This window comes from Gallus gallus, chromosome 27 (assembly GCF_016699485.2).
Source record: "Gallus gallus isolate bGalGal1 chromosome 27, bGalGal1.mat.broiler.GRCg7b, whole genome shotgun sequence".
NCBI lineage: Eukaryota > Metazoa > Chordata > Aves > Galliformes > Phasianidae > Gallus > Gallus gallus.
The window spans coordinates 199530-225135 of record NC_052558.1 but is presented as its reverse complement, the minus strand read 5'-3'; the positions used below and the strand labels follow the sequence as shown (position 1 = coordinate 225135).

The following is a 25606-nucleotide window of genomic DNA, read 5'->3' as shown; positions in this document are numbered from 1 at the left end:
CTGTTAAGTCAAAATAAGCTCATGTCCACCACAGTCTTCAAATCATTATGGAGCCTAGCATTACTGTATTGAAAGTGAAAGATAGGCTTCTTCTCTGACCTGATTCTGGAAATGTGGGCCTTCATTCGTTATCAGTATTGAGACTGAGTGGTATGAGTTGATGGATTGTCCAGGTTCTAGTAAATCCAGAAGGATCACCGCTTCCTTTCCTCTCCCAAAAAACAGTGCGCATCACTATCCCCACTGAGGACTGTGTCTTCAACTTTTTCTCCAGTAGAGAATTCTCACGTTGCTACTCCATGGACTCTGTCTCTTTTGACTCCGGCTCATAGTTCTGACGCCACAGCTGCACCAATGGTAATGATGTGATCCAGGAAACTGTCACCGTGGACCCTAAATGGGTTCAGTTGTTTCTTGCTAATTTGCATACAGTGTTGTTTCTGTTCCTGTGTGTGTGTTCGTGGGACCCACTGTGTGCAAACTTTGCTATATTCCGCCGTTGATGCCATTGTTTTCAATGCACTGAAGCCAACGTTCATCTCTGTATGCAGTCCCCTGGTTGTAATCCACTGATTTGAGCAGACGCGCTGATCCAGACGCTCTTCATTTTGCTGTGTGACAGCTGTGCGTTGCCATCCAGAACGTAAGTGGCTTCTCATTTACGTCCCTGTTGCCGCTGCTGAAATGCAACACCCACTGCATCTGCTGTTTGGCCTTCAGCATCTGGGTGAGCAGGAATGGATGAATGTCAGGGGGGTGCAATTTTTTCCACATGGAAATACCAAAATCCACACCTTTGCTTCGTGTGGCCTTGATTTGGAGAAGTAGGCCACAATATATTTTGTATTGCGTTTTTAGAAAAGGCTGATTTGAAAAAGTAGAGATACCATATATTTCAGTAGTGTGTTTTTAGAAATACTGGTGTTGACTTGTTTTATTATGTGATTGGTTCTTGCTTGCAAAACTGTAATAGCTTTTAGATGTTGTGAATAGTTATGGATGTAGCATTATATTACTAGGAAGCATGTTGTAAGGCAGTTCTGTTTTGACAAGAGACCTCAGCAGAAGAAACATAATAACGAAAGGCAGGGCCTCCACACCAGGCTGAATTGTCTCACTCTGGGATTAGGTTGAAATGCATCAGGCAGATGTCAGCATACTCTCCTCTGTCTTCCTTATCTTCTAACACCCCAGTGTATATCATTAAAAGTCAGGCTGCCAAGCTTATCTTTATCCAGGGACGAGCAGATGTCCAGAACTAATGGTTGAGTGCTGAGTGAGCAAAAATTGCAGCTTTGGTACCTGTAAATTACTTACAATAGGCATTCTGCTACTGATCGTGTATCTATGAAGAAAGTTCATCTAGAGGACCAGGAAGGAAGACCACTGGCTGAAGTAAAAGGCTGTCAGTTGGGCTGTTATGGTGCCGAAAGGACACAAGACGGTAGAAGGGGTCATGGAATAGAAGACTGGAACCCTCATAAATCAGTGAGATAGGTGTGTAGATGTTAATTGTCTTTCGTGTAATTGATGAATATGTACTATCTGTGGAAATATCATGGACTCTGAATCACGTCATCTTTGATGTGCTTATGGTGGAAATATCCGCAGTGCTTTGAAGTGCTTCTAATAAAGAATACCTGACTTAGTGGTAACAACACTTTGCTGTTAAGTTTCTACCCATGGATTTTTTCTATTCAGGTGATAACCCAGATGGTACAATCTCTGTTCAGTTGCAGGACCCACTGAGAACGGGACTCCCAGGGCACCCCCAGAGAGTTCTCTGGAGGGAGTCCTCACCTCATTTGCATCGCTGTGGAACAGATAAAGCATGTGAGAAAACAGAATAACAAAAACAAAACAAAAACCCAAAATGTATTCTTTACATATAAGCTTTGGGGACCGGTCCATTGAGGAGGCTACCCACAAGTCGGCTGAGATCGCAGGGCAGTCCTGGCTTGGGAGTACTCAGTTGCAGGCGGGAGTCCTACAGGGTCTGGGAAACCACCCATAAGTCGTTGGAGATTGCAGGGTTGGCGTATATCGGGTCATGAGCACGTAGGTATACGTTTGGGAAATACCTGATTGCAGGTTTGTGTCCTACCAGGTACGTCTAGGTTTTGAAACTAAGGCTCTGAAGCTTGGCTTTGATAACGTATGTTGTTTAATGTCTAAGGAAACCAGGGACATAAATGGAGTAACAGGACAGTGCTCATAATTGAGTGTCTTAACTTTAAGAATAAGTGCTAGGTGCTTATGTATTGTTTGGCTTGTGGTTTTGGAGGGAATGGGACAAGTTGTTTTGATGGACTGGGGAGTTAAGTTGAACTGATGGTGTGTGGATGTTAAGTTGAACTGATGGAAGGTGGAAGTTTATGGAAGTGTAACGGGTGGTATATGGAAGTATAATGGTATGGTATGTAGAAGCGTAATGATGTTGTTCATGGCATCTTGGTTACTGTGAACTATGTACTAGTTTGTTGTTGTGATTGGAAAATGAAAAGAAAACAAGGTAAAAGTGTTAAGGATAAATGTCGAGTTGGAGAACTAGAACTGATTAAAGTTACCTGTGGAAACCTGAGAGCAGTGGAAAAACAATAACAAATGAAGCTGCCATCTTGCTAGGGGATACTGGTTATGGCTCTCCCTGAAAGAATTTGATGTACAACCACAGCTTGAGGGAGACGGTGGACTCCATTACCTATCAATTTGAGGAGGGACAATTGTCCAGCAGGGGAGGAAGTAACTCTAAAGAAGTCCGAAAGAAGACACCTCAGGTATGTGTATTAGCCCATTGGAATGAGATAATTGGCTGGCCAGGAGGCACAAGCAGCAAAAAGGTTTTGATAACATATTGCAATTAGGGCTGGAATGGTATAGGGAATTATAACAGGTGCAGTTAGTGACGTCTTGGTGGTTGCAGACTTGGTCATGGTTTGCTGTTGTAAGAAACCATGCATATTAATTTAAGTGCAGGTTCTGAGTGGTGTGTGACAGGTGGCCAGATGAGTAGCAGAATCGTGGAATTAAAGAAAGAAAGAAAAACATAAGTCCCCAGGGAAGTATATTGGCTTATTGGCACGGTGCTGGGGGACATCCTGGAGGAAACTGTAAATCAGAGAACTTTGGAACAAATATTGTAATCAGTGGTGGACATTATATAAGTTGGAATTTGGGGAAAATGGTCAGCAAATTTGCCACTTATTTAGAATACCATCTTGTAATTAATGTTGTTTTGTAAACTGGGAACTGCAGATAATTTACGTGGGATGTAATGCCGGTGAGGACGAGCAAGAGAGGAAATACGGGGAAAAAAGAGAATGTGGTCTGACTGCCGCCCTGGAAGGAATCTAAAATCCTGGTCACTGCCAGCATGCAATCTGCCCCGCCCTGCCCCAACCTGCGGCTTGCAAATGCAACGCTCAGAGCAAGGTGGGCTGGAGACCACAGCTGTGAAGTAGCGTGTGCAGTTGGTGCATTGGAAGAGAGAATGCCCTCCTCTGCAGAGATCTCGGAAAAGCAATATCCCAGTGTTAGCACTGGAAGCCTCTGGGGCGAGGCAGCAGGTGAAACTGAAAGAGAACTTTTGGTTGGCGCAATCTGGTTTTGTATTTTCTAAGGGGCAAATAAGCCTTTTGTTGGTTGAGACTGGTTGGAGGAAGTAGAGGCAAAAATAAAATCTAAAGACAGGGCCCTTTGTAGGCAGGAGAGGTGCCTGGCAGACCAAAGAGAACTGAAGCAGTTTGCGTGTAATAAATGAGTTTGGAAAGTGGGGGGAATAAATGAAAAAGAAAAAAGAAAAAGAAAAGACACAGGGTGAGGAAAGCCAAGAGGGAAATGGAGAGGAAGCTGAGAGAGCAAAAGAAGGTCCAAGAAGTTCAAGGATGGCAGGGAAGGGAAGAGAGGAGAGGCGTATGGAAAAAGTGAGGAGATAGAAATGAAAGAAGGAAAGTGGGAAGAATCATAGCAACTGGTATTGTTGTAGCATCAGCTGACTTTGTAGCAGTTGTGGAAGTTACCATACAACAACAACAACACCAAAAACATCAACGACACAGTTTCTTTTTGATGTTAAGAAATACTCAGTGGAAGACTTTATGTGAAAGGTAGTAGCCAGCCCAGGCAGAGCAAAACAATGCCCTCTGAGAATAAAGGACTGAAAGGAATGAAAGTAATAACAGATAATATTTTGAAGCCGCGCTCCGCCTCTGCTCCCCGGCCCGCCCCGCGCCCGCCCCGTCCTCCGCCGAAGGGGCCGCGGTGCCACGGGGCGGGGCCGGGCCGGGCGGAGTGGGGCGGTGGGCGCTGTCCCGGCACGGCGCGACGAGGGGCGGCCCGAGCGCGGCCCCGCTCTGCTGCTGTCCGCCTCCCGGGCAGACGGCAGCGGCGCGGCGGGGCGCGATGGCGGCCGGGCTGGGGCCGTGGCTGCTGGCCTTGGCCTTGGGGCCGGCAGGTGCGAGGCGGGCACGGCGGGCGGCGAGGCCGGGGCTGGTTGTGCGGTTGTGCGTGGGAGAGGGAGGCTGTGTGGGGACACGGATGCTGCGGGAGCGGCTGCGTCTGAGCCGCGAGGATTTGGGCATCTGGGGCAGTGCCCCTGGCCTGGGGCTTGGGCAGGAGAGAGGGAGTTCACAGCTCTGAATTTATGGTATGTAGGGGTCGGGGTAGCTGGGGAATGTCCTGCTGCCATGGTTGTGCTATTCCTGGCTTCTGTTGCTGTCCTCCTCCAGGAGTGTGTGCTCAGTTGAGACTGGAAATGTCTGGTGGAGGTGTGCGAGCGCCTGGAGATTCTGTGCAGCTCTCCTGCCGGGATCTGGCTTCAACTTTGGAAGTTATGATGTACTGTGGTACCGTCAGGCACTCGGTGGCCGTCTCGAGTGGCTGTCCTACATCAGCGGCAGCTCACGTACTGTTAGATACAGCCCAGATGTGGAGGGTCGAGCCACGGTTTCTCGAGACAATTCCCGATCTGTATCCTCTCTGTCTCTACGTGACCTGCGTCCACACGACTCAGCGCACTACTTGTGTGCTGTTCGCACGGGAACAGGAAATCCTACAGAGCTGTAACAAAAATCCCCTTCTTGGGCACGGCTACAGCTGCAGGAACCGCAGGGCTGGCAGGAGCTGGAGCAGCTCTGGGCTGTTCCTGGACAGTGTGGGGACATCGCTGCACACCACAGATGACCCTGTCCTTTCTGCAATGTGTCCTTTTATTTCATCACTCCCTTCATTCTCCTGAGTCACAAAAGCAGTGTTGTGACCTGAGGATTATATTCACTGTATATCTGGTCACCAGATCAGTTTGGCCACTTTGCCCAACCTCCTACCTGCAGCATGTCTGCACCTGCTCTTGGTTTCCTTCTTCCCTTGGGTACTTGAAAGCACTTGGGCACTTCTAGCTACATAATTGCCTACTTCCAAAAACAGCTACAGCCTCTTTGAATCTGTTTCTCTGACGAAAGCAGTGGGTGAATAGTTCTGTCTTGATTTCAGGGGCATTTCAGAGTGCTGTAATCCAACCAGTGTGGTCTGCAGTGTTGCAGTGAGCAGGGCTAACAGATCCTGCATGACACGTCAGTTACTCTGATAGCAGTGTCTCCTGTTTGATTCCAAAGAAAGTACAGCAGTTACAAAGAGTGCAATAATGCTATTTGATAGAGCAGTTTCACTGATGCAGGACATTAATCAGTCAACACCGTTTTCACCAGTGATGAGGAAGATCTCTCATTTCATGCTGATGAATACCTGCAGCAGTAGAGGTGAACCACAGTTTCACAGCTTCAATGCTGGTACTGTTCCCAAGAAAATGTTGCCCACACAATACATCTCTCATCAGCCCAAACAGATGGAAGTCCAAAGGTGCGATACACAGACTATAGCATGGTTGTAGTAGGACTGTTCAGCCAAGGTTGTCAGTGTGCACCATGGCCTTCAAATTGGTATGGTGTGTGATGTTTTCATGTTGCAAGAGAATGGCTGCCTCCTTCTCTGCCCTGACTCTGTAGGTTTGAGCCTCCAGCGTTGTCAGCACTGAGACTGAGCGATGCGAGCTGATGCATTATCTGGGTTCTATTAACTCTGGAAGGATCTCCCCTTTCCTATGCCAAAAGCCAGTGCACATCAGTTTAACTGGTGAGGGCTGTGTCTCGAACTTTTTCTTCGATAGGGAATTATCATGTTGCCACTTCATGGACTCTGGCTCTTTTGACCATCTGGTAGTGGTGACACCATGTCTCATCACTGTTAATGATGTGACCCAGGAAACTGCCACCTTGAGCTGTGTATGGGTTCAGTTGTTCCTGACAAACTTGCATACGCTGTTCTTTCTGTTCCTGGGTGAGCCTTCATAGTTCCCACCTGATGCAAACTTTGCTCTATTGCAATGGTGACATTTTTCTTTTCAATGCATGAAATCCAATGTTCAGCTCTGTAGACAGGTTCCTGTTCACAGTCCACTGATTCATATGCATGAGCTGATCCAGACAGTCTTCCTTTCATGGTGTGACAGATGTGCACGGCCTTCTGGAATATGGCTTGTCTTTCCTACCGGTGTTTCCACTGCTGAAACACAAAACCCTCTGCTTCACTGAGTTCACGTTCACCTTTTGGTCTCCATAAATGTTTGGTAGGTGTCAGTGAATATCAAGAGTGCAATTCTTTCCACATGGAGCAATTCAGCTTCACACCTTTGCATTATACGCTCTTCCTTGTCTGACTCCATTCTGTCAGACTGCCCCTCTGTTACCATATGCTGCACGACAACAACATGTACAGGAATACTGGTGGGAGTTCAACATGCACTGCCGTACTGCCAACATCCTCCTCTGTCCTCACATGCTAGCATAGTAAGATAGGTGGCATTACTTGTGGAACAGCACTTGTTCTTATAACTACAGTGCTTCCTATATTTATGTGGCCTGGTACTAGAGGTATTGCAGCAGGCTCCTGCAGTATTCACTCCCAAGCATGGGCTGGGGTGGCTGCTTCAGCCACATGGCCCATTTTTGACCAGCAGAGGTTTTTGTGTGTCATGGTATGTCCCAGTTTGGCCCAATTCCATGATTAATGGTGCAGAGGAACCCACGGAGCCCTGCTCTGAGGTAGGGGATAGTGTGGTAGGAAAACAGGTTGGGTGATGGACATGAAAGGCAACACTGAGAACAAGCTGAGGAATAAGGTAATTTAATAAATATGGTAGCGGAATGTGAGATAACACATTAGAATACAATATAATTAGAACTGAAGTTTATAAATCAAATAAACGAGCGAGAGAGCATTGAAAACTGAAGGCCTTCCTCTAATGCTGGAGGCGACATGGCTAGGGAGCACACAGCACAGAGATGAGCAGCAAGAAGAAAGGGACAATTGCGTGACCGCTGAGAAGTTTTATCTTTCCCTCTGAATGGAAAAAGGGAATGGAACAGTGAAGTCTTCAGGAGATGGAGTTCTGCTTCTTCTCTTCTGAGACCCACGTACCCAGAAAAATCAGCACTCCATGGAACTGGAGCATTAAGTCTTTAACTCCCAGTGCACTACATGATGTTATGATGTGGATAGCAGTAATAAAAATCATAAAACCATGACATCATGCCAGCCTGATGAGAGCTCCAGGATCGTGATCATCACTGGGTTGGAGTCCCACCATCTCTGGGGATCCGCAGTTGCAGAGAGGATTTGGGGAGCCTTTCCCAGTAAGTGGAAATTCCTACGCAGTGCATCTACGCATAGGTGAGGTCTCCAACTTTGCTACAAGGGGATCCAGACACTGTATTCTTGAATAAACAGAGGCATGTGGAAATTAGGCAGAAACTTCATTCTCCCTTTTGGATTCTGCCTCCAGCCTGGCCAGGGCTCAAGGAGGAGCCAAGGAATTTAGTCTACTAGTAGGCAGTGACACTCTGCTTCTAAACAAGGAAAGGATAATACATTCTCACAACGATTTATCTAAGCCACATCTCTTCCTAATGAGATGTTTTGTCCAGGCTATGTATTTCCCTAATGATCAGACATATTTTGCAAAAGATCAGACACAGCTGATATTTAACACTGGGTTGTGAGATCCAACTGGAGGTCAGCTTTGAAAGGCAGCCCACTGTTCGTGCCGTAGTACTTCACAAGTGGAGGAAGGGATAGCTCGAGGGCTGAGAAATTATGTGCTGCAAAAGGAGGTATTCTGGGAACCTCAGATGCTGTGTGGTGAACCGTAAGCTACTGCACAGTAACTGGGCCTCCGGTTTAGCATGGGCCAGTTTTTCCTCCATGGCCTGGTTGCAAAGCCATTGGATCGTGGAAATTTGGTGGGATAACGTGAAGAAGTGCTGTAGGAGGTGGATCAAAAAAGGAATATGCATCAAAAGAAGTGGAGGCAGCAGGTCGAGGGAGGTGATTCCAAGCATTTATTCCACTGTTATGAAACCTCACCTGAAATACTGCATTTGATTCCGGGCATAAAGGGATCAGAACGACATTGGCCTGTTGGAGTGGGTCTACGGAAGAGACATAGAGATGATCAGAGGAGATGCAGCAGCTCTCCTATTGTCATGTGAAATCAGGGAAGGAAACTCCCCAACTACAAAGTGGTAGTAAAAGCCAACACTCCTTTCTTCCTCACAATAAATACCAGTGACTTGATAAATCAAGCACGTTCTTCTAACTACGTACACAGGCTAAATGAGCTCGAGTTATACATTCTGTAATTCAGCGTTTTCTGTGGTTCTCAGATGAGATGCTGGATCTCAGCTCATCAGTGGCTGGAGCTGGAAGACAATGCACTCAAGTTCTGCACCTTGCTGGGAGCACGGTGGGAGACAGTCCTGGGTGCCCCGACAGTGGCAGCGTCGTCCACTCCTCCCCTCCCTCTTGTCCTTTTGCAGCCCAGCATGAGCCGGGTGGTGATAGTGACAGGTGGAAAGAGCCCAGAGCTGCAGGGAGAAGCGCAGGGGATGCAGACGAAGCTGAACTGAGAAGAATGGAATAAAAGGCTTACAGGTTGATTTCTACATGATGCTACGTCATGGGACGAGAGGGAGGCCATGGAGGGATGTCGGTGCGGGGTTCGGGGAGGCACGTGGAATGAGAGACTGCGGGCCAAGACCCGTGCGTGGGGGCAGCCGTGCTGTGTCTGGCCGAGGGGCCCGGAGCCAAGGAGTGCCGGGGCGCCGCGCTCCGCCCCGCGCCCCGCCCCGCCCCGCGCCCTCCCCGTCTTCTCCCCGTCCTCCGCCAAAGCGGCGGTGCCACGGGGCGGGGCCGGGCCGGGGGGAGTGGGGCGGTGGGCGCTGCCCCGGCACGGCCCGGCGAGGGGCGGCCCGAGCGCGGCCCCGCTCTGCTGCTGTCCGCCTCCCGGGCAGACGGCAGCGGTGCGGCGGGGCGCGATGGCGGCCGGGCTGGGGCCGTGGCTGCTGGCCTTGGCCTTGGGGCCGGCAGGTGCGAGGCGGGCACGGCGGACGGCGAGGCCGGGACTGGGCGCGGCTCGTGCTGCTGCCCCGCGGGCGCGCTGAGGCCTGGAGCTCGCCTTCAGTGCCGGGGAGCGGCTGAGAGTTGTGCGTGGGAGGGGGAGGCTGTGTGGGGACACAGATGCTGCGGGAGCGGCCGTGGCTGAGCTGCGCGTGAAGGAGGGCGTCTGGGGCAGTGCCCGTGTCCTGGGGGCTTTGGCAGGTGAGAGAAGGTTGTTGTTCTTCTACAGGAGTTTGTGCGGAGTGGAGACTGGAAACGTCTGGTGGAGGTGTGCGAGCGCCTGGGGATTCTGTGCAGCTCTCCTGCCATGGATATGGCTTCAGCATTGGAAATTATGTTGTACTGTGGTACCGTCAGGGAATCAGTGGCCGTCTTGAGTGGCTGTCCTACATATACAGCTCATATATTAGTTACAGCCCAGATGTGGAGGGTCGAGCCACAGTTTCGCAAGATGATTCCCAATCTGTGTCCTATCTGTCCCTAAGCACCCTGCGCCCACGCGATTCAGCGCACTACTTGTGTGCTGTTCGCACGGGAACAGGAAATCCTGCAGAGCTGTAACAAAAATCCCCTTCCTGGGCACAGCTACAGCTGCAGAACCACAGGTCGGGCTTGAGTTGTATCAGCTCTGGTCTGCTCCTGGATAGTGAGGGGATGTCACAGAGGATCCTGTCCTTTCTGCAGTCTCCTTTCACTTCATCATTCCTTTCATTCCTTTCATTCTCTTGAGTCACAAAAGCAGGTGGATGCTGTGGAAGTGGCCCTGGCTAAGCTCTGAGTTGCAGCACGAGTGCTGCACGCCCTGGAGAGTGATTTTGGCAGTAACAAAATCATCTGCAGCTCGAGATGGGATTAGGAAAGCAAAGGCACAGATGGAAGTGAACTTGGCAAGGAATGCTAAAAACTAAAAGAAGGGATTGTCCTGATGCCTAGGTCAGAAGAGTTGGGCCAAAAGAGTTTGTATCTTCCCTGTTAAACAAGAATGGAGAGCAGGCTAGAACATATATGGAGAAGACTGAGGTACTCAATGAGTTCTTTGCCTCAGTCTTCACTGGCAGCCAGATTTTCTCTCATCCCTGAACCTCACATCCCTGCACCTGAACATGCAGGTGGGATTGGGGTAGCAAAGTGCCCCACAGAGTAAGGGCAGAGCAAGTCCAAGACCTCCTCATGAGACTGAACGTGTACAAGTCTGGAGGGCTGTCTGACTTATGTGCCAGTGTCCTAAGGAAGCAGGGTGAGGTAGTTGCCAAGTCACTCTCCATCATATTACAAAAGTTGTGGCTGTCAGGCAAAGTCTGTTGGGAATGGAAAAATGGCAATGACAACAGCAGCAACAAAAAGGAAGCATCACTCCCGTTTATAAGGAAGGGTGGACTGTGAGAACTCCAGGCTGGTGAGCTTCACCTCAGTTCCAGGGGTAACCATGGATCAGATCATCCTGGAAGGTATGTTAAGGCACATGAGGGATGAAGAGGTGATCCAGGACAGCCAGGGTGGCTTCCGCAAGGGAGGGACATGCCTGATCAACGTGGTGTTCTTCTCTGATGGAGTGACGGCATCAGTGGACAAAGGGAAGGCAATTGAAGTCATCTATCTGGACTTCTGCAAGGCCTTTGATGTGGTCCCCCACCACATTCTTATCTCTAAATTGGAGGGAGATGGATGTGAAGGGTGGACTATTGATTGGATAAGGAATTGGTTGGAAGGTTGCAGCCAGAGTCTTGCGTTCAATGGCTTTACAGCCAGGTGGAGGCCGGTAATGGGAGATGTCCCGCAGGGGTCCATCTTGGGTCTAGTACTCCTTAACATCTTTACCTATGACATAGATGATGGGATTGAGTACACCCTCAGCGTGTTTGCTGATGACATCAAGCTGAGCAGTGCATTTGATACAGCAGAAAGAAGGGACGCCATCCAGAGGGTGTTTGCTCTGCGAGAAAGTTCTGGCCTTGAGAACCCGAGGAGGATCAACATAGCAAAGTGTGTGGATTTCAGCTTGGGTCAAGCCAATCCCAGATATGTATAGAAGCTGGGAGAAGAACTCCTTCAGAGCAGCCCTACTAGGAATGAGTTGTTCTACAAGTTCTTGCTGATGAAAAACTGAACATGAGCCAACTGTTGCTCTTGCAGCCCGAAAGGCCGATGGTATCCTGAGTTCCATCAGAGGAGGGGTGGCCATCAGGGCACGGGAGGTGATTGTGCCCATCTATTCTGCCCACGAGTTCCCGTCTGGAGTACCATGCCCCAGTCTAGGGCATGCCACACACGAAGGATTTGGAGCTTTTGGAGAGGGCCCAGAGATGTGCTGCAAAGGCGATCCAAGAGCTGGAGGGACTGTCCTCTGAAAAGAGGCTGAAGGAACTGGGCTTACTGAGCCTGGAAAAGTGAGGACTGTGGGGAGACCTCATTGCAGCCTTCTAGTATTTCAAGGGAGTTTATACACGTGAGGGAAAACAACTTTTTACATGGGTAGATAGCGATAGGACAAGGGGGAATGTTTTTAAACTAAAGGATGGGAGATTTAGAGTAGATGTCCGGGGAAAGTTCTGTACTGAGAGTGTGGTGAGGTGCTGGAACAGGCTGCCCAGAGATGTTGTGAATGCCCTGTCGCTGGAGGTGTTTAAGGCCAGTGGGATGGGGCCCTGGGCGATCAGCTCTAGGACTTGATCTAGTGGCTGGCAGCCCTGCCTGTAGCAGAGAGGTTGGAACCTGATGATCCTGGAGGTCGCTTCCAACCCAAGGCATTCTACGATTCTATGATTGTCTGCCTGTTCCAGGCTGGGCGCATTAGGGTGGCTGGGAAACTTCTTCCCTCCATTAGCTCCGTTATACTGCAGCTCATGGCACTTTTGTTCTGCAGGGGTGTGTGCACAGCCCAGGATTGTGGAAGCTGGTGGTGGTCTACGAGAACCTGGAGAGTCTGTGTCCCTCTCCTGCCAGGGATCTGGCTCCAACTTCAGAAGTTACCATGTTTTCTGGTACCGTCAGGCACACCGTGGCCATCTTGAGTGGCTGTCTTACACTAGCAGCGTCTCCTTTTACACTTCCTTCAGCCCCAAGATGGAGCATCGAGCCACAGCCTCTCGAGACAATGACCATGCTGTGGCATCTCTGTCTCTAGGCGCCCTGCACCCCCACGACTCAGCCCGCTACTTTTGTGCCATTCACACAGGAACAGGAAATCCTCCTGAGCTTTAACAAAAATACCCCTTATTGAACACTGTCATATCTGCAGGAGCCACAGGGCTGGAAGGCACTAGAGCGGCTCTGGCTGTTTCCTGGACTGTGGGGAGTCATCACTGCACAGCACAGATGGCCCTGTCCTTTCTGCAACACCTTCTTTCACTTCACCACTCCTTCCATTCTCCTGAGTCACAAAAGCAGTGTTGCAACCTGAGGATTATGTTTGGCGTATTTCTGGTCACCACATCAGATTGGCCGCTCTGCCTCCCTTTCTACATGCAGCGTGTCTGGATCGGCTCCTGGTTCCCTTCTTCCCTTGGGTACTCAAAGGCGCTTGGGCACTTCTAGCTTCAATGTTGCCCACTTACTTCAGCAGCCACAAGCTATTTCCATGAGTCTGTGAGCTAAGCAGTGGGTGAATAGCTCTGATGCAGTTTCAGGTGCATTTTGGAGTGATGAAATCCAAACAGTGAGGTCTATAGTGTTGCAGAGATCAGGGCAAACTGAAGCCTTGCAATGTAGATAGGTTGCTCTGACAGCTATGCCTCGTCTTTGTTTCCATAGAAAGAGCACAAGAACACTATTTGATAGAGCTCCCAAACACTATTTTTCAACATAGTCACCACTGTTAGCTATGGATTTCTACCAGCAGTGTACGGGAGCCTTCACTTCATGCTTGTAAATACTTGCACCAATGGAGGCAGCCCACTGTTTCACCGCTGCAATGATGGCACAGTTGACAGGGAAATGTTGCCCACAACGTCCATCCGTCATCAGTCTGAACAGAGGGAACAAAGAAGGTGCCAAATCGGGATGTTCTGTTGTGTGTGGTAGGACTGTGTCATGGTTTTGTAATTTTGCTATTGGTATTCCACATCATAACATGATGTACAGCACGGGTACTTAAAGAGTTAATACTCCAGTTCTGTGAATTGACAGCCTTTCAGATACTTGCTTCTCAAAAAAGAAGAAGAACTACATATCCCAGAGGACCTGACGGTTGGAGAAGGAAGATACGTGACGGAAGTCATGGGATCTGGTTCCGCCACTGCTCCCCGCGCCCCGCCCCGCGCCCTCCCCGTCTTCTCCCCGTCCTCCGCCAAAGCGCCGGTGCCACGGGGCGGGGCCGGGCGGAGTGGGGCGGTGGGCGCTGCCCCGGCACGGCCCGACGAGGGGCGGCCCGAGCGCGGCCCCGCTCTGCTGCTGTCCGCCTCCCGGGCAGACGGCAGCGGCGCGGCGGGGCGCGATGGCGGCCGGGCTGGGGCCGTGGCTGCTGGCCTTGGCCTTGGGGCCGGCAGGTGCGAGGCGGGCACGGCGGGCGGCGAGGCCGGGGCTGGGCGCGGCTCGTGCTGCTGCCCCGCGGGCGCGCTGAGGCCTGGAGCTCGCCTTCAGTGCCGGGGAGCGGCTGGGAGTTGTGCGTGGGAGGGGGAGGCTGTGTGGGGACACGGATGCTGCGGGAGCGGCTGCGTCTGAGCCGCGAGCATGTGGGAGTCTGGGGCAGTGCCCCTGGCCTGGGGCTTTGGCAGGAGGGAGGAGGTTCACAGCTCTGAGTTTATGGTATGTAGGGGTTGGGGTAGCTGGGAAATGTCCTTCTGCCATGGTTGTGGAATTCCTGGCTCCTGTTGCTGTCCTCCTCCAGGAGTGTGTGCACAGGTGAGACTGGAAACGTCTGGTGGAGGTGTGCAAGCGCCTGGAGATTCTGTGCATTTCTCCTGCCGGGGTCTGGCTTCAACTTTGGAAGTTACGCTGTTCTGTGGTACCGTCAGGCACTCGGTGGCCATCCTGAGTGGCTGTCCTACATTTACACAGAATCATATATTAGATACAGCCCAGATGTGGAAGGTCGAGCCACGGTTTCATGTGACAATTCCCGATCTGTGTCCTATATGTTTGTAAGATATTAGATCACAGCAGATCCAAGCAGCAAAGAGAGGGGATGATGCAGTGTTTCACTATGGTGCTAGGTTCACACTGCAGCAGCTCTGCTGCTGTGGATCGTTAACTGTTAATGATAGAAAATCCAGAATTCTCAGTGTTCCCTTGTAGCAGAGACGAATCAGATGTGTCATGCAACAGCGGGTACAGAAAACAGACCTTTCCGAAGCATGTATCCAGTTGTTTTGACAGTGGACAAGGTCTGCACAAATCTCACAAACACCGAAGTGATGAAGTACATTTATCTTTTCTTAAGTTTAAAGCAATAAGATAATAAGTGAAACAATACAGAAAGAATAAAACAGAATAAGGTTATGAACCTAACCATCACTACATAAGATTAACTATAGTTCTATTAACTATTCTGGGAACCTCAGAGTCTGCTTGGTGAACTGTTAGCTGGTGAACATTAACTGAGCTTCCTGTCTCGCATGGCCCTTTTTTTCCTCCATGACCTGTACATCCTATTTCATTGTGACAAAGCAGGAAGTCAAGCAAAGGATGCTGAAATGATAAATAAAGAGCTCCTAAAAAATCTCATAGAGGAAATGTACAGGAGGTGTAAGCAGAGGCATGTGATCTAAGAGGGATATAGAAAATCTTTTTGACCATGCAGGATAGGGTTAGAAAAGCCAAAGCCTCCCTGAAGCTGTCTGTGGTGTGGCATGTGAGGTCATTTTTATTCTGATGACCACATTTGGCTCTGTGGAAAAATCACTCCTATGAATTAATCTAGGAGTCACTAAGTAAAATGGCTTTCCTTTCAGGCCAATATCAAATGTCTTGCAAGAGCTATAAACACAGAGCAGATACTACCTAATTTCTTCTGTTGCTACCTTTCTTTCTTGTGTCTATTTTCAGCACTGGGACTTTCCCAAACAGGTACTATAGATCCTGCAATTCAGAGTCAGAGCATTGAAGGAGCTGGAAGGGACCACTTAGAGATCATCGAGTCCAACCCCTCTGTAAAGTAGACCTCCTACAGCAGGCCGCACAGGTAGGCGTTCATGTGGTTCTTGAATATCTCCAGAGAAGGAGAATCCACAACCTCCCTGTGTAGCCTGTTCCAGTGCTCTGTCACCCTCACTGTGAAGAAGTTCCTTTGCATATTGATGTGGAACTTCTTGTGCTCCAGTTTATGGCCATCTCCCCTTGTCCTGTTCTCACAAACCGCTGAAAAGAGATTGGCCATGTCTCTGACACCCACACTTAAGATATTTATAAACATTAATCAGATCCCTTCTGAGTCTTCTTTTCTCAAGCCTGAATGGACTCAGTTTGCTCAGCCTTTCCTCATGCAGGAGATGCTCCAGGCCCTTTATCATCTTTGTGACCCTCCACTGGACTCTCTCCAGGAGATCCCTGTCTTTTTTTATACTGGGGAGCCAATGACTGATTTTGAATAACTTGTTTTAGCTGCTCACTCACAATGAAAGCTATGACTTACCATTTGGTTTTATTAAATATCTAGTTTCTTAACATCACCTCCACTGTCTCCAGGGAACAGAAGATCAGTAGCACTACTGTCTTGTAAGAGAGCTTGAATATGTGGGATGGTACTGTCCACAGAAGAGCACAATGTACACTGTATCCTTTAAAAGAAAAGTCACCTTCTTGACAGCTGCACCCCAAAATCACCCCTCCTTCTCAGTGAGAGCCATGGACATAGTCTTTTATATATATGTGATTTAATCAGGTGGACATTCTGGGAGCTAAACTCAAAGTGGGCTGTTCCCTTCAAAAAGGGAAGTTGGATTAAAATATAAATGAAAGTTGTCTGGGGGCTGAAAGAGTCAGGAAAGTTTTCGGTAAAAATGCCTAGTAGACCTTTCAGCAATAATATTAATAAACAAATTGAGTGGTACAACATTGAACCAGGCAAGTTTGTGAACAGGCTGAAATATTTCCATTTCCTTATGTGCCTTAGAAATAGACTTGATTCAGAAACTGCTTAACAATTCCAGATAGCCACTAACCAGAATCAGATAAAAAAAAAACTGAAAGCTGATTGTAATCATCCATGACTAGATGCTCACCACTTTCAAACTCAGCTAAAATCATATATAAATAGTTAAGATGTCCAAGCTGATGCCAATTTAGTAGTCAAGAAATCTAGTTCACTATATCAGACATACTGAAGAAAAAAAAAATAAAAGGAAAACAGAACAAAAACAACCTCCAGAGACCCTTATAAAAATTGTTGACTCCCAAACAAGAAATATTGTAGATCAAATATCTTAGTAAATAAACAGATTTAGCACTTCCATACAAGCAGAATCCATTAAACCACCACTAGCTAAACCAGAATAACTTTGGGAAAAAAATGTAAATATCATAGAAGCATAGAATGGCTTGGGTCAGGAGGGACTTCAAGGATCAATTTCCAACCCTCATGCCACTGGCAGGGTTGCCAGATGCTAGTTCAAATACTAGATCAGATTGCCCAGGGCCTCATCCATCCTGGCCTTGAACACATCCAGGGACATATCTGGGATTACCTCAATGCAAGTGCAAAACCTTGCACTATGATTTGTGTAACCTCATTAGGTTCACAAGGGTCCACCTTTTGAGTTGAACAAGGTCCCTCTGGATGGCATCCCTTCCTTCTGCTGTATCAATCGCAATATGGACTCTTTTTTATTTTGTATGAAACATAAATATTTTAAGGTCCAAAAATACTTAGGAAATGTAGAATAAAATAAAATTGCAATTTAATAGGTTTGATGTAACTGGTCCCCTGATGTTCTTTAACGTTACATCCTAACTCCCCTGATACTTGTGAGAAGACAAGTGAGAAATAAGGTACCTCCGGTAAGAACAGCTTTAACACCCCCAAAGGAACAACATTCCTTTTTTGACAAATATGGACTTTATGGTTATAAATTAGTATTTCTGCCTCTCCCCAGTCACCCCCAAATAAGGCAATACTGATACTTTTGTTTTTAGTGATTAGCAACCTTTCTGCAGCAGCTTTAGATTATTAAAAAGTAAAACAGTGGAAAGATGAACTTTAATCTCTTCAAAGGACATGAAAGAGGAAGCCACCTGGCTGTGAAGTAAATAATTAAATAAATATATATGTTTTTGTAGAACTCTCTACTACTGTGGATTACGTACCACTGCGATTGAAAAAGACTGAATTACTGAACACAAACGGGCTTACTCACTGACTTCTCTTGAAGGCCGAAACATAGTGCCCTGCAGTCTCTTTTTTTTTTTTTTCAGACAACTGTAAACACAAATTTAATTCCCAGCATGATTCAGTGGAAAGGCTTTTGTACACAAGGCCAGTTTCCCTGACGTTCAATATCCAGTCTTTGATAAGATGTGATTTTGGACTTGTGCCTGTCAGCTCAAGTTGGGTGATAAGGGATATATCTACTATATTTTGGATGTTTCCACTTAACTTAATCATTGTATTCTCTTCTTAGAGCACAGAGCAGGTAAGATCTGTTGACTCTCTTTTTTGATAAAAGCAAAGATCCTCTTAGGTCCATACTGAACAATGGCCAAAAGCAGATGCGTGAAGAAGAGTGCAAGCAAGAGATTACAAAGAATGCTTCCTAATAGTAATCTCATCAGAAGGAGGACTTTGAATCATATGCAGCTCATCTGTACAAAGACTGCTCTGAAAGTAATGCCTCCTATTTTATTATGTTGGCCTATGATATCAGAGGTGGATGTTGGTGGTATCGCAGTAGAAAATTGCACCACTGACATTAACTGACTCTTGCTGAACATTCATGGAGACCAAACAGTGAATGTGAGCACAGTGATGCATGTCAGCAGTGGCAAAAGCAACGTGAAAGACAAGCTTCATTCTGAACAGACATGCAGATGTCAGTGGGTGCGATTTTTTCCACATGAAGGAATTCAGTTCCACACTTTTGCCTCATGTGTACTTCCATCTCAGACACCATTTTGTCAGGCTGCCCTCTGCTGCCATCTGTCGCATGGCAATAAAACGTATTGGAATACTGTGAAGAAGGTTCAACTTCTGCTGCCATACCACCAACCTCCACTCCTGACTTCATGGGCCAACTGAGTGTCACGGAGTTACCTAGATAGATCTGTGCCCGTGAGAGGGGGGCAGTAGGCTTGCGGGCCCCCCTCCCCCCTGGTTTCCTGAGAAAAATGAAGCGGTGGCAAAGATCCAAGAAGGAGAACTTATTTTACTAACTATGATGTTGGGATGCAAGATGACACAATATAATACAATCTAATTGGGAGTAAGGATAATAAACCAAATTAAATGAGGGAGAGAGCGAAAGAGTGATAGAGAGGGAGAGAGAGAGAAAGAGAGTTTCCGAAACCCAAAGCCCTACTTGATGAAGGCGCCCGGCTTGGAAAGCACACCCACTCCTCTCCCGGCAGCAAGCGAGAGTGAAGAAAAACCGCGCGCAACCAGATGACGTATCTTCCGTGATGTGTCTTCCTTCTCTGACCGTGAGGTCCTCTGGGATACGTAGTTCTTCTCTTTTGTCCATGATGTTATGATGTGGAATACCAATAGCAAAGTTACAAAACCATGACACTGAGCAAAATAGGAGGCATTACTTTCAGAGTAGAAACTTTTTAGTTGCCCTTCACATGCTCTACCAGAATCAGTTCCAGATGGACTTTAACTTTTCCAACCCTAACCCTACATGATCAGATAGTGTCTCTATATCCCTCCCAGATCACCAGCTTCTGTTTTGAACTCTTGAATATTTCCTTACTGTACTTGAGTTTGTTCAGGAGCACTTTGATCATCATCATGTTGTTGGATACCCTGGAGCAGGGAGCTTCTCAAGACTAACACTCACCACTTTTTCTGGTGCTCTGGTGTGGCTCATGATCAATGGGCACAAACACCTCATTTCACAGAGCTCCTAATTCCTTGTTAGCTATGACAGTGATGATCTATTCTGTAGTCATAAATCCTCAGGTGGAGCAAGAGCATTCTTCCTGATGCCAGAACCCACAAGCTTTCAGCTCTCACTTTGGGAGTTTCATTTTCCCATCCTGATTGACAGATGTCCAGACAGTGTTAATGGTACGCAGCTTGATCACTCTGAAGGATTTGATCCAATTACTGCAAACCCTTTACTCTATGATAGCTGCTCTCGTGGGTAGAGTATCTCTACCTAACAAAGAGCAATCATTTTCCCTACTTAGGACTTCCTAAGGTCAAATGATCTTCAGACACCAACTCTAAGTACCAATATCAGGCACATACCTCACATTCCTGAGCACTGAAAAAGGTGAAAAAACAGACAACTTTCTGCAGCTTAGAATTTTCATAAATCCTTTGATATAGCATTAAAATTGATTTTTTCCTGCTTTCTAATAAGCTCATCTCCATGAGATTTTCAGAAACATCATGTTATCCCAAAGATTCCACTTAAAATTCAACCTTCTTTGTCCTGTTTTAGATCGTTCATTGAAAGCTATACCATATTTCTTCATGTGGCGTGTAAGACAGAAACCACTCGAGAAGTCATGTGACTGTATAATCCAAAATTCTGTGTAGTCATAACAAAGGAAGACATATTTTTTGTAATGAAGTATATCACTGTGTTTGGGGACTGGAGTACCACAATGGTATAAACAACACAGGGCCCTGTACAAAAACCCAATGGTGCAAAATAGGTTTTATGTTTTTTTGGGAGGGAAGAATATAAGTGCCTGAAATACCTCAGGAGATAAAACTAGCATTCTTTTCACATATTGATTTATCCTGAACATATTGAGCTGATAAAGGTTTTGCAGAAGGGAGAAAAATAGAACTTGGGAATTCGGTAGTTGATGAAGATGTTTGACATCATTATTGTTTTCTCCCTTCCAGGTTCAGAAGAAAATGTAGCTCTAAATACCATCATGGGATTGCATATATGGGTCTATAAGACAAGCATCTGGATTTTCTTTCTTTCTTTTTTTTTTTTTTTTTCCCTGAATGCAGCAAGGAAAGAGTTATTTATTTGACTGGGTATTAACAGTGTGAGAACAGATAAGCTTGTATTTGGAAGTGGAACCACTCTCACAGTTGAACCAAGTAAGTACCCTCATTTTCATTTGTAAAATCATGTTGAAGGTATTCAGTAGTTTGTGTTCTTTGTAAGAATTTTCTGCTGTAGTAATTCCTGGTGTGAACGCTTTCTAGCCTGTGTTCCAGACTGATTCCTCAGCTTATATCTACTTAGGAAAGCTGACATGGCTTTTAAAATGTAGAGGTAGTGGGTAGGGATTATAACTAGCCTTAGTTCTTCCTGACATTATTTGAAATTTTGTCAAGTACAGTAAAGGCAAATATCACTCCAACCATTTGTGTGAGTTTAACTGTGGTGCACAAGAGGAGTTTGATAGGTTGATCTCTGTTATCCTAAATATTCAGGTGCATAGCTTAAAAGTTGTTGTGATGCTTTCAGAGGTTGTCGTGGCTTTAAAATTCCGAAAAATTGTCCTCTGTCATTTTATATTCCTTGAGACATGCCAGAAGGAGATCATGACGCTCTCTTAGGTAGTGATTAATATCTGTCCATGTCTGTAAGATATCGTGAATGGTAATAAAAGTCTATTTTGGAACAATTGGAACCCAGTCCCAATTCCAAAGGAACAAAGAAATGTAAATTTGTTACTCTGAGGGAACAAACCCTCAGCTGTCACTGTAGGACCAGATTCTATTATTCCAAAAAAAACCTAATTCAAAATAGTTTAGCCAAATCCCTATGACCTCTAATGCTGGCAAATGCTCTGTAATGGCTCTTTTTTTCTAGGGAAAAAAAAAAAAAAAAAAAAAGAAAAACGAAAAAAAGGACAAAAATTGTTCACCAAAATGTAGGCTTTTCAGAGTGTTGGTTCTGCTGACGAAAAAAAAATAAAAAAAAAAAAAAATCTAATCACCTGAAGATAGCATGTGAATCATTGACTCCAGCAACATATTCTTGGTTAGGGAAAACCTTACAGTAATGTAATGTACACATTACACTACCCACATTTAAAAATTATCTTTCTTCACTGAGTTTCCTACAGTGTGGATTAGAGAACAATTCATTTGACAAATTAAATATGCTAGCTTGGTCTTCTCCTCTCCCCTGAAATGCTTTAAGTCATTCTTACTTTTTTTTTTTCCTATGTTCAATGCTTATTTTTTTTCTTGCTCAGAGTGGGATAAAGAGCTGCGAAAAGACTTTAAGATGAAATGTTTGACAGTAAAAGATAATGGGTCTTAAGCATCTAAGTCACTCAAGTGTCTGCTGAAATATTTAATATGTCAAAGCCAAAATTTCAAGAATTCTGCAGCCTGATCCATTTGTTGATCATTTTGGGTTTCTTTCAGTGATACTAACAAGCATTTAAAGATGCTAAGTACAGACACATCTGGTTATCTGAATCTTCTGAGAATCCCCAAACACAAAATTGTGTAGAAAACATAATGTAGTATTTTGCAGGCATACTCTCCTCTTGAAGAGGACCTAAGGACCAAAGGATGCATAAGGGTTTTGCCTTTGGTTTTGCTTATTCTACACAAAACTTTTATTAAGAAAACTAAGGCCCACAGCATTACAGAATGTAGAACTATTTCTATGCCTCTGTAAGACTAAAGAAAAAAAAATTATGATGTTTTGTATGAATAAAATACCTCTTCCAGAATGTAATATAAAAATCACTCACCAAACAAACAGTGCAAGGAATTCACAGGTGTATTTTCAGATAATGCAAAATAATTGGACTCTGTTGATACTGCTGGGCTTGATAGATAAATAAATAAATAAATAAAATTATGATTTACTAACAAAAATTGCACAGTGCACATTTGTTCTTGCTGAGAATCTTACCCAGTCGGTTATGCCTCGTATACTGGTTGCTTGGAAATACTGGAGATTAGAAAACATGAAAGGGCTTTAAATATCTTCTCAGATAACTCAAAACACACAGGGCTAACAGTAGCTGTCAAAAACATGTTACACCTGGAAGGGAAATGTATGAGGAAGAATAACAAAACGAGCCTTTTTTGATATACACATTGTAACTGTGCGTAACTGCTAGTCTATTCTTCGGGACTGGGACTCAACTGACTGTGGAGCCAAGTAGGTATTCCTTATGCTTCAACATTTTCTGAGTTGTTATTGTTTGGATTTCAACTTTTTCTTCTCTTCTTCCTCCTAAAATTCAAGCAGCATCTTCCTCATACTTCAAGTAATTAATTAGAAATTAGAATTTCTATGCATAACCCTTTGATATACAATTAGTTTAAGTATAAAAAACATGCTGAATCCCCTTCACAGGAATTGCCAAAGAATCTGGGCTCTGCAAGGACAAGCTCATGCTGAATTATCTTGGGAGCATGTCTAGAGAAGGGCAACAAAGCTGGTGAGGGGTCTGGAGCACAGCCCTTATGAGGAGCAGCTGAGGGAGCTGGAATTGTTTGGTCTGGAGACGAGGAGGCTCAGGGGAGACCTTATAGCCCTCTACAACTCCCTGAAGGGAGGTTGTGGCAAGGTGGGAGTTGGCCTCTTCTCCCATGTAACTAGCAATAGGACTAGAGGGAATGGTCTCAAGTCGCACCAGGGGGCATTCAGGTTGGATATTCGGAAACATTTCTTCTCTGAAAGAGTGGTCAGGTGCTGGAATGGGCTGCCCAGAGAGGTGGCTGAGTCACTGTCCCTGGATGTGTTGAGGAAATGTTTAGATGTTGTACTGAGGGACATGGTTAAGTGGGCAATATTGGTGATAGGTGGATGGTTGGACTGGATGATCTTAGAGCTCTTTTCCAACCTTGATGATTCTATGATTCTATGATCTACCATTTGGCATTTTCATAAGCTTTTAATAGTCATTATTAGGTTTCACACCCATGGCTGGGCAGTTTGAAGGGGACAAAAGATTCTGTGAAGGAATATATATAAGATCCTAAGAATTCTCTCAGGGTTAGAAAGGCAGCAGTAAGTGGAGAAATGGACAATATTACACAAAGGAATTAAAATAAGTTTAATCTATTAGGCTAATCTTACTAAATGGTTCAGTTTGGGTTAAACTACATAGGACCAAGAAAGTCAATGAAGATGTGAATTTGGGAATCTGTTTTCTCTAGGTGTTTATGAACGTAGAGTTATGCTTGTTCTCATTAGCAGAGACAGCCCATGATGTTATGTCAGAATATTGTTCAGCTTGTACTTTCTTGGGGTGTGAGTAGAGTAGGAAAGAGTATCAGAGTGCCTGTTTAAGAACTTACAAAGATAAATGTAATGAACAAAATGTCAGATCTGGAGGGACTTCTGAGTAGAATACAACACAGATGCCATGCAGAATGCGGAATCTAATGCACCTCTCTTTATCAGTCAGGGGCTCTTGTCAAATTGGACATATTCTATTCTATATAAATCCTTTTTTTAAAAATGTCTGATAAGCTGAGATCATTTTGGCAAGGATGCATACTAGAAGAATACCTTCAGTTTCATGTTATCATTTTAATTTACTCTCCTAATCTTGTCCTGGCATTGGTATGTAGAGTAACACAAGTTATTTCATGAATAACCTGAAGGTAGAGATATTGTGTTTTTAAAAATCATGATGATAACTGGCTGGTAAATTATTTTGAGAGACCATCTGCTCCCTGAAAAGATGTTCACTTCAAATTTAAACAGTCTTATTTCATAACTTCTATGTCTTATAAGAAATTCCCAGAGAAGGCGACTGCGTTATAATTGAAATTCAGGCTTTTGCAGTTGTTAAGTCTTTGGTATTCGTGTTTGTTGCTTAAAATTCAGAATTCAACTCCCAAGTGGTTTCAAAGCTAAAAAAAATACATCAGACAGTTTCAGAGCAATTCTGCTGAAAGATGCAAGAGAACTGTGATACCAAATTCTGTGAATCTTGTCACCACCTTTTAGGTTCCTTAAAAACTCCTGCTCTAGGGCATGTATTTTTGTTAATATCTTAATCCTATAGAACTACCACTGAAATTAGTACATGAATGTAAGGAATATTGTAAAATATTTATTCATAGGCTTCAAGTTTATAGGCCTCAGGGTGTTCTGCCCTTCAAATCAGTTTTGTTATATGTCATACTAAATCCGCATTGCACTTCTGACCATCCCCGGACTTGTGTGACTAGCAATATGGTACAGGGTAGAGCACAGGAGTTTTTGTTAAACCAATTGCCTAACCTACTATCTTTTCAGTATCACTGGAATGATTTAAAGGTCTGTAACATTTTGTGGGGAAAATCTCTCCCACAATTTAAAGTATTTGACCTTATCCCCAGGGAAGTGGAAATAAGCAATTCAGTGGCTCCTGATTGCTTCTCTCCTAATTCGTCAGCCTTGTCCTCCCTTCTAGCAGCAGCACTTCATTTCTGCAAGTAATGCCACTCATCACTGGAGTAATCTTGCACAGCAGTGATGCAACAAACTGACTTCTCTCTTTGCCTTAATGTTTTGCCATGGTTAGACCTTATAGCCACATCAGAAGAAGACTTGGGGGAGGTGCAAGAGAGTAAAGGAAAAAACAGTTAATTCCTCATGTCTCATGAATATACAAAACCATCCTTGATAGATCTTGTATTTTTAGGAATTAGATTGTTGAGAAAGCAGAATAATTTGACTCTTGGAGCTGAATCCTTACAAGTTCTAATTTTCAGGTGCCTTATCAAATAAAGAACTCACATACAGGCATTAGTTCTAGGAAAAGGAAGCTTAGATCCTGTAGAATTAAAGCAAATTTGAAAAACTACTTTTGTACTTTCTTTCTGCCTTTTACGTGCTATTTTGGAATAAGCAGCAAGAATATATAAAGATAAAAGATAGACTATTAGTAAATAATGGAGAGCACCTGAACAGCAGCTGATTTAACTGTCAGGCAAGACTGCACTCAAATCAAATCATGCTCACAGAATGCTTTTTTTTAATTTATTTTTTATTTTTTATTTTTTTTTTTTTATCTTTAAAAAAGGGGAGCAGAGAGATTCTATTCCAGAGGTCATTGTGATGAAATCAAAGAAACATAAAGAAGATGGTGACACTGGGAAAGCAGCTTGTTTGGCGAGGAATTTTTA

At 45.3% G+C, this 25606-nt stretch overlaps 2 protein-coding genes and 1 long non-coding RNA gene across 17 annotated transcripts in view; all 3 read left to right on the top strand.

Moving 5' to 3' along the window:
• The first annotated feature begins 450 nt into the window (after window positions 1-450).
• LOC101748259 lies at window positions 451-25606 on the top strand. 15 transcript variants are annotated; one of them, XR_006932193.1, is made up of 7 exons: window positions 451-643; window positions 15433-15568; window positions 16072-16158; window positions 18003-18014; window positions 19986-20154; window positions 20399-20605; window positions 25504-25606. It is a non-coding gene; the product is annotated as an uncharacterized LOC101748259 (long non-coding RNA). The 15 variants fall into 15 exon arrangements; XR_006932192.1 differs by lacking the exon at window positions 451-643 and adding an exon at window positions 9290-9420; XR_006932190.1 differs by lacking the exon at window positions 451-643 and adding an exon at window positions 13794-13934.
• Window positions 10829-12422, top strand: LOC121107656. The gene is made up of 2 exons (XM_040653227.1): window positions 10829-11896; window positions 12314-12422. Exon 1 carries the CDS (start codon window positions 10877-10879, stop codon window positions 11477-11479), a length of 603 nt encoding a protein of 200 aa, XP_040509161.1. The 5' UTR covers window positions 10829-10876; the 3' UTR covers window positions 11480-11896; window positions 12314-12422.
• LOC769232 (Ig heavy chain Mem5-like) overlaps window positions 12300-25606 on the top strand; it is a gene marked incomplete at its 5' end in the record, with an annotated part of 91145 nt that continues 77838 nt past the window's right edge. Inside the window, 5 exon segments of the mRNA NM_001319011.1 lie at window positions 12300-12308; window positions 12310-12315; window positions 12318-12333; window positions 12914-12919; window positions 13625-13635. Coding sequence (NP_001305940.1) covers window positions 12300-12308; window positions 12310-12315; window positions 12318-12333; window positions 12914-12919; window positions 13625-13635 — 48 coding nt within the window.